This window comes from Peromyscus californicus, unplaced genomic scaffold (genome assembly GCF_007827085.1).
Source record: "Peromyscus californicus insignis strain IS unplaced genomic scaffold, ASM782708v3 Scaffold_9__1_contigs__length_137607984, whole genome shotgun sequence".
NCBI lineage: Eukaryota > Metazoa > Chordata > Mammalia > Rodentia > Cricetidae > Peromyscus > Peromyscus californicus.
The window spans coordinates 68,379,688-68,392,848 of record NW_026294617.1 but is presented as its reverse complement, the minus strand read 5'-3'; the positions used below and the strand labels follow the sequence as shown (position 1 = coordinate 68,392,848).

At 44.4% G+C, this 13,161-nt stretch overlaps 1 protein-coding gene across 18 annotated transcripts in view; it reads right to left on the bottom strand.

Moving 5' to 3' along the window:
- The window catches only part of LOC128106216 (GON-4-like protein), a 125,959-nt gene that overhangs the window by 38,172 nt on the left and 74,626 nt on the right, over positions 1–13,161 (bottom strand). For 16 of the 18 annotated variants that reach the window (XM_052731559.1, XM_052731563.1, XM_052731547.1 and 13 more), the window contains 7 exons: positions 6,880–7,073; positions 5,963–6,037; positions 5,762–5,812; positions 4,929–4,979; positions 4,191–4,289; positions 3,085–3,204; positions 2,510–2,680 (listed from right to left, as the gene is read on the bottom strand). In XM_052731559.1, coding sequence (XP_052587519.1) covers positions 2,510–2,680; positions 3,085–3,204; positions 4,191–4,289; positions 4,929–4,979; positions 5,762–5,812; positions 5,963–6,037; positions 6,880–7,073 — 761 coding nt within the window. The remainder of the gene's footprint in view (positions 1–2,509; positions 2,681–3,084; positions 3,205–4,190; positions 4,290–4,928; positions 4,980–5,761; positions 5,813–5,962; positions 6,038–6,879; positions 7,074–13,161) is intronic. The other 2 variants (XM_052731548.1, XM_052731560.1) reach the window with 1 other exon arrangement.

Genomic DNA, 13,161 nt, shown 5'->3' with positions numbered 1-13,161 from the left:
GTGCTTTCTATCTTTATGTTAATTTACATCATACACTATATCTATCTATCTATCTATCTATCTATCTATCTATCTATCTATCTATGTTTCTAAAGACAGGGTTTCTCTGTGTAACTGTCCAGGAACTCACTTTGTAGACCAGGCTGGCCTCAAACTCACAGAGATCCACATGCCTCTGTCTCTCCAGTGCTGGGATTAAAGGTGTAGTACACCATCAAATGGCTTTTATTTATTAATTTGTATATACTGAATCATCCCTGCATCTCTGAAATGCATCAAACATGATCCTGTTAACTTACTCTTTTTTTTTTTAAGATTTATTTATTTATTATGTATAGAGCGTCTATGACTGCAGGCCAGAAGAGGGCACCAGATCTCATTACAGATGGTTGTGAGCCACCATGTGGTTGCTGGAAATTGAACTCTGGAAGAGCAGTCAGTGCTCTTGACCTCTGAGCCATCTCTCCAGCCCTAACTTACTCTTTTAGACAAGGTCTCAATATTTCCCCCTTGTTGGTCTAGAACTCATTATCTAGACCAGGCTGGTCTTGAACTCATTATCTAGACCAGGCTGGTCTTGAACCCAAAGAGACCTACCTGTGACTAACCTGTTTCAATTAAAAAAAAAGGGGGGGGGGGTATTACTTTCAGTTAGAATTTCCTTGTTGGCTTTCCCTAGTACATTCTCCTGAGATGGCAGACTGTCTGGATAGCATCAACATCTTCGGTGTCCTATACTTAGTTTTGTGAGTCATAGTCTCACCAACTCAGGCTGGTCTTCAGCTTGTTTCCCACCCCAACTTCCCTAAGTGGATGATAGGCATTGTGATTACACTGTTGAGGTTTTCTGGAGTTTTTTCTTCTTGTTTTTTAGTCTTAAGACAGTCTTAAGACATAGCCTCGGCTGGCCTGGAAGTCATCATGCAGGTCAGGCTGGCCTCAAATTCACAGAAATCTACCTGTCTTTGCCTCCTTTCCAGTTCTGGCATTAAAGGAATGTAGCTCCATGCCCAGCAAAGACTTTTGTTTGTTTGTTTATTTTGTTGTTGTTGTTGTTTGTTTTTTGTTTTTTGAGATAAGGTTTCTCTGTGTAGTTTTGGTGCCTGTCCTGGCTCTCACTCTGTAGACCAGACTAGCCTTGAACTCTCAGAGATCTGCCTGGCTCTTCCTTCCAAGTGCTGAGATTAAAGGCGTGCGCCACCACCGCCAGCTCAGCAAATAAATTTTTAGAGCATTGATATATTATGTGTGCTTGTTCACATGCTGAGGGGCATGTGGCAGTCAGAGAATAACTATAGGAGTCTCGTTCCACCATGTAGACTCTGGGAAAGGAAATCAGATGGTCAGACTTGGTTGCCAATTACTTCTATTTGTTGAACCCTTTTGTTAGCCCTCAATTTATTGACTTACTTTATATGTATGGGTAATTTTGCCCGCACGATATTTAACACTTATGTGCATTGCCCACAGGCCAAAAGAGGGTGTGGGGCCCCTGACCTGGAATCTTAGGCAGTTGTGAACTACCATGTGGCTTTGTGACTTCTGAGAATTGAACCTGGGTCCTTTGGAAGAGCAACCAGTGTTTGTTTTGTTTTCAAGGTGGGGTTTCCCTGTGTAGTCCTGGCTGTCCTGGAACTCACTCTGTAGACCAGGCTGGCCTGCAACTCAGACATCTGCCTGCCTCTGCCTCCCGAGTGCTGGGATTAAAGGTGTGCACCATCACCCTTGACATCATTCTTCCTAACAGCTAACTCTACAACATCAGAATTTTAAAAAAAATTTTAATTGAGTATCACTGAAAGTCATTTATCAAACAGTAGTTTCCAAACATTTCCAAATATTCTAAGTTTATCTTCACATCAGCTTTTCTTTTTCTTTTTGGTTTTAGTGCTGGGATTAAAGGCATGTGCCACTATGTCCATCTTATCTTCCCAATTAAACTGTCCCACAATTTACTCCTTTGTCAGAAAGTGCCATTCTCTATCAGGCATGGTAGTGTATATCCATAATCCTAGCATTCTAGGAAGCTAAGGCATGAGGACTGATTTATGTTTATGGCCAGCCAGGCTTACATAGCAAGTTGCAGGCCTTCAAGGACTACACAGTAACGCTCTGTCTCTAAAAATGAAAAAAACCAACCAAGCTGGGTCATGAACGCCTTTAATCCAGGCACTTGGAGGCAGAGGCAGGTGGATCTCTGAGTTTGAGGCCAGCTTGGTCTACAGAGTAAGTTCCAGGACAGAAAGCACTACACAGACAGACATTGTTTCAAAAACCCAAACAAATATTAATAAATAATAATAATAATAATAATAAAGAAAAAATAAAAACAAAAACACTGCCATTTTTACTTAAGAAAAACCAGAACAATCTAAGGAAGAAATCAAATACAAACAGAGGTGTGACCACTCTATAGACATTTAATCGGTCAGTCCCAGCCCCACATCTGAGAGTCTGAAATGAAAACCCCTAAGTTCTTTTCTCAGCAATTCACAGTCCCGATGCTCACCTGGAAAGAATCCATGCAGACAGGACTAGAAGCCAGCTCCTCATCTACTGCATTTAACTTCTCCATGAAAGCACTATCCCTGGTCTGCTTCGGTTTTGGAGGCGGTGGGGGCCCCATGGGCACTACTTCAGCACTGATGTGCCTCACAGCAGGTGTGGTGACTTTCTCAACCTGATTAAAAAGGACACTGTGTTACAAAGAGAGGAAGAGAGGGAAGGTAGGTCTTCGCATGCAGTTAAGGTGGCCATTGTCCTCTTTTCTAGATGTAGACAGGTGAATGGCCATTTCAACACACGGATCTAACTAGGTCTCATCTGATTCAGTGAGAGAAACAGAAAACTGCTTGGCTTTAAAGACAGTACTTAAACATGGGTTGCACACATTGGACCCTTAGTGAGAACTCAGAAAACCTCTTGGACCATGACTAGGTCTCAGTCATCCCTCAGCTGTTCATTCTCTCAAGGGACTTGAAAAGGTGGCAACCCACAATTACCACTGGTAAATCAGCTACTCGTAAGAGAAGCCACTACTGCTCACACTTATGTCCAGGTCTCTCTTGTCTGACGCTGGGTTACCTCTGACAACACGCCACTCTCCTCGTCTGTCTCAGCCACTTCAGAAGACGCTCGCAGTCTGGATCTCTTCACTCCACGTGGAGACGAAGCAGTGCTTTCAACATCACTTTCCAATAAGCTCTAAAACAAACGCAGTGCACGCTCATGGGTGTGCCCCACCTCAGTCCAGAGCACGACTGTCACACAGAATAAATCATGAAATGCCATCCCTTGGGACTTGGGCCGCAAGGATGGCCAGCAGATGACTAGGTGTGTGTGACCAGGCCTGACCACATGACTTTGGTGGAAGGGAAGAGTCAACTCTGACCACACGTCCTCTGAGCTCCACAGCAAACGGTGCCATGCACACACAAACGACACACCCCACACACAGATATACACGGACATACATACATACACAAGTATGTAGTATGTAAAATAATTATGTAGCCTCATCTTCATTATAAACTGTCAAAGCATAAGGCATTAACAAAAAAAGGAGAAAAAGAAGACGCTTTTGAAAAGCGTTAGTAACCAAGCATGGTGGCAAACAGCTTCATCCCCAGCACTCAGGTGGCAGAAGCAGGAGGATCTCTATGAGTTTGAGGCTAGCCTGATCTACCTAGGGGACTCCAGGCCAGTCAGGACTACATATTGAGACCTTTTCTCAAAACGAAAATAAAATTGAAAAAGTGATAAAGTTCATAAACAAAAAAATGAAACCATAGTATATAGAGGTGTATATTTAGGTGACAGAACTATAAAGAAAACAGCAAATAACTATCAAGACATCGGGGTGGGGGTACACTTGTCTGCTGGTTTCTAATACAGGGTCTAGAATATACTGTGTAGCTGAAGATAAACCTGAACTCCTGACCCTCCTATCTCCATTTCCCAAGTGCTGAGATCATAGCATATCCTTGTGTTGTATGTGTTACATTTCATAATGTAAGCTGAATATGTAGGGGGTTTGAAGAGCAGAAAAACACCTCACAGCAAAGGATTTATTAGAAAAGAGAACCATGTCTCCATCATCTCTATAGAATGGGTGGCAATACTAAGTCACTAAATAAGCCCATCCTTATCAAGCCCAATTTTCCTCTTCATTCACAAGAGCACTCACTAACCTCTTCAGCCGTCTCATCTTCCTCTTCTTCATCTGGCTGGTACTCTTCATCTGAGGAATCATCTTCTTCAAGGTGAATATCCACAAACTGTGGAGGCTGCTTTAATAGAAACACAAAAGATGGCGGGGAGGGGGCGCGGCTCAGCAGCCAGAGACACAAGCTCAATGACCAAGTTCAATCCTTAGGACCGGTAAGGCAGAAGGAGAGAACCAGTTCCCACAGGCTATGGCAGGGGCTCCCACCACCCGCACACAAAACAAGTAAGTCAAAACAAGTAAGTCAATATAAAATAACAAAGAGAGAGAAACGGCACAGGGCGGGAGAACTGGAAGCTCAGAGGCAGAATGCATGCTCGCCATGCATAAGGTTCTGGGTTCCAGCAGCAGCAGAGGACAGATGGGAAGAAGGGAGGGAGAGAGGCAGGCAGGGAGGGAGGGAGGGGAAGCACAAAGCACACAATTTGGAAAACAAAGTGAAGATACTAGGGGCCGGGGGAGAATTCTGTGAATCTAATGTGCAGTCAAATCAAACAACACAGGCAGGGTTTGTATGACTCCATGAGGTGCAAGGTTAGGTGTAACAGAATGGAAAATATCAAACCTGTAATAAAAAAAGAAAAAAGGAAAAAAAAACAACAAAAAAAGGCATGTCTATAATTAATGTGTACAGAGGAAGTAGTTAGGTTTCAAAACTGAAGTATTTTGGAAAAAGAGTAACAATGACGTCTTCTAAGTTTACCTTAATTTCATTGGCTTTCTTAATTGGTGAGATATTCCAAGTTGGAATGACCTATCAAAAAGAACGTCAGGAATAACATGTAACTGCTTTTCCTTTTCCTGATAATCAGGAAGCCCTATCAACTTAGTAAGTAGCTACAGTGGTCTACAGGTGTCGGCTGTCACGGAACACACTATCCTCAAATATTGCTGGGGTTTATAATGCCTCACTTGCAGGGCTGAGAGAGGAAGAGTGCCAAAAGCTCAGAGGAGCCTGGGCTACACAGTAAGTTCCAGGCCAGCCTGGGTCACAGCGTGGGACCCTGCCGCAACCAACCCTCCACCACCACCACCAGTAGCAGCAGCAACGGCAAAGCTACACAGAGAGAACGAAAAAAGCACTAACCCGGATGTGACTTGGTTGTCCTTGATTCATGCCAGGGTGCAGCATGAAAAACTAGGCAGGGTGGCTCACACTTATAATCCCACATATTTTAGGTAAGCATTTTCACACTGAGCTAAGAGTCCTTGCCCACACATAATTCTTTTTTTTTTAAGATTTATTTATTTATTTTTATTTATTATGTATACAGTGTTCTGCCTGCAAGCCAGAAGAGGGAGCCAGATCTCATTACAGATGGTTTTGAGCCACCATGTGCTTCCTGGGAAATGAACTCAGGACCTCTGGAAGAAGAGCCAGTGCTCTTAACCTCTGAGCCATCTCTCCAGCCCCCAACACATAATTCTTTCAAAAGGCAAACCCAGACCAAAACTGTTCAGGAATTTCTTCTCTATGAATAACTGAGAACGGGAGAACGGGATTCTGTTTCCCAAGATAGAGATCAGAACACATACCACTCCTTTCTCCACCACTTCCTTCAGCTTAGAGCGCGTCATCTTAGGCTCCTAAGAAGGGAGATACAGGAAGAAAGTAGTCAATAAAAATCACCAGTGAATTTTCCAGTCTGAGACTTGCCAAGTTCCTTGCAAACTCCGACAGGACCTCCCACGTTGGAAAGTCCCCACGACTGGAAAGAGTGACAAGGGGCTACTCACAAACAATGGCATGTCTTCTGTCTCACTGATGGCAGCTTTCATCATGGCTACAACATGTTCGTTTGTGATGACTTCCTGGAGGAGGGAGAGAAAGCCCACTTACGCCAAGAGATCTGTCATCTGGACAATATTCATCTCTATGGAATTGCCACTAGACCTTTGTGGAAGATAAACAGAAGCTAGATCCTCAAACTGAGCTCAAGCAAAGCAACTCAAGATAAAGAAGGCAGAAGCGGGCTGGAGAGATGGCTCAGTGGTTAAGCGCACTGACTGCTCTTCCAGAGGTCCTGAGTTCAATTCCCAGCAACCACATGGTGGCTCACAACCACCTGCAATTAGATCTGGTGCCCTCTTCTGGCCTGCAAAGACACATGCAGGCAGAACCTGTATACATAATAAATAAAATAAATCTTTAAAAAAAAAAAAAAAAAAAAGGCAGAAGCAAGCCTTGAAACAATGTTGCAGCAAATGGCCCTGTTCATTACCTGCTACTGGGACAGAAAATCTGCAGGCCCAGGTCAGAGTTGGAGGAGAACTATGTATCAAAGGCATTATTTTTTTTTTTTAACCTTGCCAGTTGTGCGTGCTAAGCAAATACTCTGCTAGCTCTCAAAGGCAGTCTTCACACATAATATACAAAACACTACTAACTACTATGGATGCTTTGCTGACTAGGAATCTTATTGATCAAACCAGTGGAAGGAAGTACAGGTAGTTCATCTTCTCAACACCTGTTCAGACTTCTCACTTGTGCTGAGAGCAAAGAGAAGGCTATCCTTAGATATAAGACATTTTGTCACACTTAACCGACAAAATTGCTAATTCGAATACCAGGAGTCAAGGGACTTATAGGTCTACTTATTTGTACTCGCTGGGAAGATTCTGGGCTGACTACACAGCTGCCCACGGCTACTCACGTGCAGGATGTTGCGTACATTGACTGCTGTCAGATTGTGCTGCTTAGCACCATCCTCTAAGGTACGATCGAGCATGTCATCCAGTTTCAGGTCATGTGCCACCGTCCCTTGTTCATGGCCCTTTCCATCTCGTTTCCTCTTGGTACCCTTTTTGGCTGTTTTCCTTTTATCACTTTCTTCATTCTCTTGTTCTTCTGCAAATACACCAAGAAGAACATCACCAGAATCTCCAGAACAACTTCTCTAGGAACTCCGTCCCAAACCAACAGTGGAAGGAAACCACCCTGCCTGCTGTCTGACTTTGAAAACCACACACCATGATGTAGCAATGGTGGTTTATTATGGAGCTGGTAACAGTACTACGGTACTGGTCATAATAGATAACACTAGGCTGGTGGACATGGTAGTGAACTCCTTCAATGCCATAGGGGGACAGACACAGGTGGATCGCTGAGATCATAGCCAGCCTAGTCTACGTAGTGAGTTGCAGGACAGCCAGGGCTACACAGAGAAACCCAGCCTCAACCAAAGAAAAAAAAGTGAAAGTCTCAGCAGTTTTGATCCCAGCCCTTGGGAGACAGAGGCAGGCAGACCTTGGTGACTTGAAGCCAGCCAGTACTACACAGTGAGAATATGTTTAAAGAGAGAGAGAGAGGGAAAAGACTCAGCAAAAGGACTACTAACACTTCAAAGAGTAAGAAGACAAATTATCAGAATGAGGAACGAAAGAACAGACTTCATTACAGGTCTCACAGACATTTTACAGAGAGCCTGGGGAGCAGCCAGGTAGTGGAGCTCCTGCCAGAATGCTCAAATGCTTGAAGCTCTGGGTTCAATCCTAACATTGGGAAAAGAAAAGACTATTATGAGTAATTCTGTGTCAATAAACTTGAGTAAATTAACTGAAATAGAAACATCTTGAGAGATATCAACAGTCAAAGGTCACTCAAGAAGAGCTGGACTGGGCTGTGCATATGGCTCAGATGGTAGTGTGCCTAGCACGCAGGAAGCCCTGCCTCAGATTCGCCAGAACCACAGGAAGCAAGGGGCAGTGACACACGTCTGTAACCTCAACACTCAGAAGGCAGAAGCAGGGCCATAACTATCCTCCTCAGCTACAGACCAAGGATCAGTCCAGCCTGAGTTCCATGACAAACCCTTCGCAAACCACAACACAGGAGGGGCAAAGGGAGAGAAGAGATTATCAAACGCGGGGCAAGCTGACAGACTTGCAGTGCCTAATGAGACCGTCTCTTTCTTTAACAAAGGGCCTTCCAGGGGGTTCAGTGAGTAATGGCATTTCTGCCAAGTCTGACAACATGAGTAGTTCAATCCCTGGAGCCTACAAGTTGTCCTCTGACTTCCAGACATGCTGTGTTCACACACACACATACACACTCTCTTTAACAAGAGGGAAAGAGGGAGGGAAGGAAGGGAGCAGCAAGTTAGGTCAGTGGGTGAAGAGACTTGTCGCAAAGAGACCTGAGTTCCATCCCTTGGACATAAAGGGTGGAAGGAGAGGGGGGACTCCTGCACGCTGTGCTCTGAACTCCATAAGCACACTCTTGTACAAGCACACACACACACACACATACACAAGGTAATACATTAAAATGCAGTAAAGTATGTTTCAAATGAAAGAGAAAAGGGACGAAAAAGGAAAGGAAAGGTGAAGGGAAAAGAGATCATTGAAAACCCTATTATCTACTAAAAAAACTCAATTTCGGGCCAATGAGATGTTTCAACTGGGTAAAGATGCTTGTCACCAAGCCTAACAAACTGAATGCCATTCCAGGGCCCACATGATGGAAGGAAAGAACCACCTCTCCACTTTGTCCTCTGATCTCTACAAAAGTACGTTCCCACAATCAATAAAATTTTTGCTGGGTGGTGATGACACACACCTTTAATCCCAGGACTTGGGAGGTAGAAGCAGGAGGATTTCTGTGAGTTCCTGGTCTACATAGCGAGTTCCAGGATAGCAAGAACAGAGAAACCCTGTCTCAAAAAACAAACAATCAAATAAATAAATAAATAAATAAATTTTTTTAGATTGAAAAAGAAACTGAATTTGTACAGCTAAATCCTTGCTACAAAGAAAATTCCAAGGTCAGAAGGCTCCCTGGAGCATTCTATGGAAGAAGTAATTTGGAGTAGAAAGAATACTACAATTTCACTCACATAGACTCTTTTAAAATTATTTTGTCATTTACATATCGGGGTCAGACCCTATTCAAAACAAACAAAATAAGGCCAGTGGCGTGGACCACATGGTGACCAGTGCTGCTTGACAATGTTCCAACATTTCAATACTGCAGTATTGCAAACCACATGTCTCCAGCACCTTTTTACTGTAATTTTTAATCATTCTCACTTTGTTTGTTTTCTTTTGTTTTTTGTTTTTTGTTTTTTGTTTTTGTTTTTGAAGACAGTTTCTCTGTTTAGTCCTGGCTGTCCTGGAACTCACTTTGTAGACCAGGCTGGCCTCCAACTCAGAGATTCACCTGCCTCTGCCTCCCAGCACTGGAATTAAAGGCATGCCCCACCACCACCCAGCATGATTCTCATTATTAATGTCTTTCCCCTTGGGAAATTTTGTGCAGGCTTTGGTAAAGGATGGAAATGTGTACAACGGTAGCCTCTCTAAACAAAACTATTCTTTGGGAAAAAAAATCTGCCACAGAACCAGGAATCCCATTGTGCCCTCCTAATTATACCAAAAACAGCAAAGTGAGAGATTTACTAGACACACCTGATCCCAAGAATGAAATGCCTATAATCCAGATCCAGAGTCTGAGGCCATTAAGGAAAAGAGTTCAATTAATAAGTATAGAGCAATCAGAATGGTACGGTATAATCGGAAAAGAGTAAGACATCAGGACCTTCCCTTTGGGGAGCATGTGAGGGGAAGAGGCTCATATAGGAAGACTAAGACACAAAGGGACACAGTTAGGGAACAGCTCAGTGCTTCTCCCCTTGAGGAAGGAAAACCGATCTTAAATTGTAGTGTCTGATCCCAGAAGAAGTCCTTTTTCCAAGGTCTGGCACTTAGATAAGGGCCTCCATTCCCTTGGGGGCTTGAGGAGAGTTCCTACTTGCTAAAACAATCATTACCCTTAGCTCTGGCAAGAACTTGTGGCCCTTCCAATAACATATGACTGGTGCCTATTAACTTGTCAAGGTTGTTAGTTATTTGGCGGCGCTCTTACGCTGCAAGGAAATGTCACGAAACACGACAGAATCCACTAACAAGAGTTTTAGTAAGATAAGAGAGAAAGACAGACGTGCTCAGGCCTGTTGAAGAGACACATGCATAAAGAAGGAAGCCGGGAATATGGCGCCGGCTTATAAAGGCTGGGTCGAACATGCATACACAGGTTTATGTGGCTACTTCACTGCATGCACATAGATCACATGGTTGCATTTGCACGCTTTACGCAGCCATGCAAAGCCACGGGGTCCTTGTCACGCGAGACGTTTTGACCCGGAAATGGCTATTTTGACCCAGAACTGGCTAAGCGGAATTGTCTAGGTCCACTGGGCTTGTGCAATCCTGCCCAACCGTGGGGGCATGTTGTGAATCATGTTGTGAACATCCCTGACTCTTCTTTTTTAAAAATGGACGCGAGCGGCTCCTTAGATCTCGATATTTTACAGGAGTTATCTAATTTCTGCCAGCAAACAGGCAAATGGAAAGAGTTACCCTATATAATAGCTTTCTTCTTTCTCAGTGCTAAACCGTCTCTTCTAGATTCCTTCTCTCCTACTCATATGCTCCTAGCTATGCCTAAACCAGAGGATTCTCTGACTCCGGAATCTCTGACTCTAGATCCTGCTAACGAACCTCCACCTATCCGACCTCCGGCTCCCACCCCTACTCCTAGGGTGACTGTTCCTTTAGCTCCTCTTCCGGATTCTTCTTCCTCTAAAGCCGATTCCTCCTGCCTCTGCCTACCGAGTGCTGGGATTAAAGTCATGCGCCACCACCTCCCGGCCATACCCGGTTTCTAATAAGCAGGCTCAGACAGTTGCAGACCTCCTTCTCCGAGAAATTATTCCTCTGTTTGGGGATCCAGCTTCTCTTCAGTCTGACAATGGCCTGGAGTTCACCTCTCAGATTTCTCAGACACTAGCTAAGGTTCTTAACATTCCTTGGAATTTTCATATCCCATACCGTCCTCAATCCTCAGGAAAGGTGGAGCGTACCAACCGGTCTTTAAAAACTATTCTTACTAAGATGTCACAGGAACTTCACCTTGACTGGGTAAGATTATTGCCTCTAGCTCTCCTCAGGCTCAGGGCTCTTCCTAAAAAGCCTCTTTCAATTTCTCTGTTTGAACTAATGTATGCAAGGCCAGTTCTAACACCAGGTCTTCTATCCAACCCTCCAACTGTTCCAGATAGCCTGTTAACTCCCCTTTTATGCCACCTAAGGTCTAGCCTACGGAGCTACGCAGACTGTTCATTACCTCAGCTGTGTGACAATAATTGTCCACCTCCAATCCACATCGGGGATCAGGTTCTTCTCTTCCCTCCAGGCCAGCGCCCTTCACCCCTTTCCCCTAAGTGGCAGGGACCCTTCAAGGTAATTCTTGTGACTCCTACAGCTGCTAAACTTGAGGGCTTTCCTCACTGGGTCCACCTGTCTCACCTAAAACCTTTTATCTCACCTCCATCCCAGAAAAATCTCTCTTCATATACAGTGAAACAAACAGGGCCTTGCACTCTCAAGCTCCAGAGGACATCAGGATCCATTGCCTTGTCAGCAATTCCAGAGAAATAAGGTATCACCCCTTCCTTTCCCAACTAGGACCACACAGAGCCGGAGGCAACAAGGGCCATCAGAAATATCCAGGCGGTAAGGAAAAATGCAATACACCAGTCTATCATTGTTCAACACTCAGCAACTGATCACCTGCGTTTCCTAAATGCTAAACTAATGAAGGAAACAGATGCCTTAAATAAACTACCTCTAATAAGGCTTGTTTCAGGTAAAAATTAAGCAGAGTACTAAGGCCAGATCTACCTCAGATAAATGTCACATGTCTCCATTTGGGCAGGCCAGATCTACCTCAGATAAACGCCAACTCCAAAAATAAAATAATAATGATTCTTTTCTCTCTAAGCTTTTTCTGTGTCACCAGTATCTTGTCAGACAAAAGGTTCCCAGCCACACCACAAAGGATGGACAGCTGCAGAACAAGGGGACGGCAGAACTTCATTCCAGGACCCCCCACCATCATCCCAGGACTTCACAAGCTACCCTCCCCATTTCCCCCAAGAGCCAACTATTCAGCCGGAAGCAGTCTTTGAGAGAATCGACGCCCCATACCCACCCAACCACAGTTTTTTCTTTTTTTAAAAAGAAGAGTCAGGGATGATAGATTCACAACATGCCCCCACAGTTGGGCAGGATTGCACAAGCCCGGTGGACCTAGACAATTCTGCCTACCCAGTTCTGGGTCAAAATAGCCATTTCCGGGTCAAAACGTCTCGCGTGACAAGGACCCCATGGCTTTGCATGGCTGCGTAAAGCGTGCAAATGCAACCATGTGATCTATGCGCATGCAGTGAGGTAGCCACATAAACCTGTGTATGCATGTGTGACCCAGCCTTTATAAGCCGGCGCCATATTCCCGGCTTCCTTCTTTATGCACGTGTGTCTTCAACAGGCCTGAGCACGTCTGTCTTTCTCTCTTATCTTACTAAAACTCTTGTTAGTGGATTCTGTCGTGTTTCATAACATTTCCTCACAGGGTAAGAGCACCGCCAAATAACTAACAAAGGTCAATGCTAGCTTTCTCAATCCCTAATCTCAAGCCACACCCCAGCTCACATGCCCATTTTCTTCCATTTAATTCTAAATGCAATATGGAGTATAAAAGGTGTAATCTTTTTTCAAAAACTGCCACTGGCAGCCATCTGAGTCACCCTCACACTCCCACCTCCACACTTCCTCTTTGGGACCTGACCTCCACACCATCACAGATCACAAACATAAGCATGCTTAAGCACAAACACACACACACTACTAAACGGACTAAACAATGGAGACTGACAGGTGTTAAGCCGTGCAGGTGAAATGGCTCAGCTGGGAAAGGTGCTTGCCGCCACGCCAAACACTTGAGGGGCGGAGAACCAATCCCCGGATTCTCTGACGACCATGTTCACGCTGTGGACCACACCCAAACACACACATACACAAACACTAAATAAATGTAACTTCAAAAAACAACTGAAAAAAATCTAGTCGGGTGGAGGCAGCGGTGCACGCCTTTAATC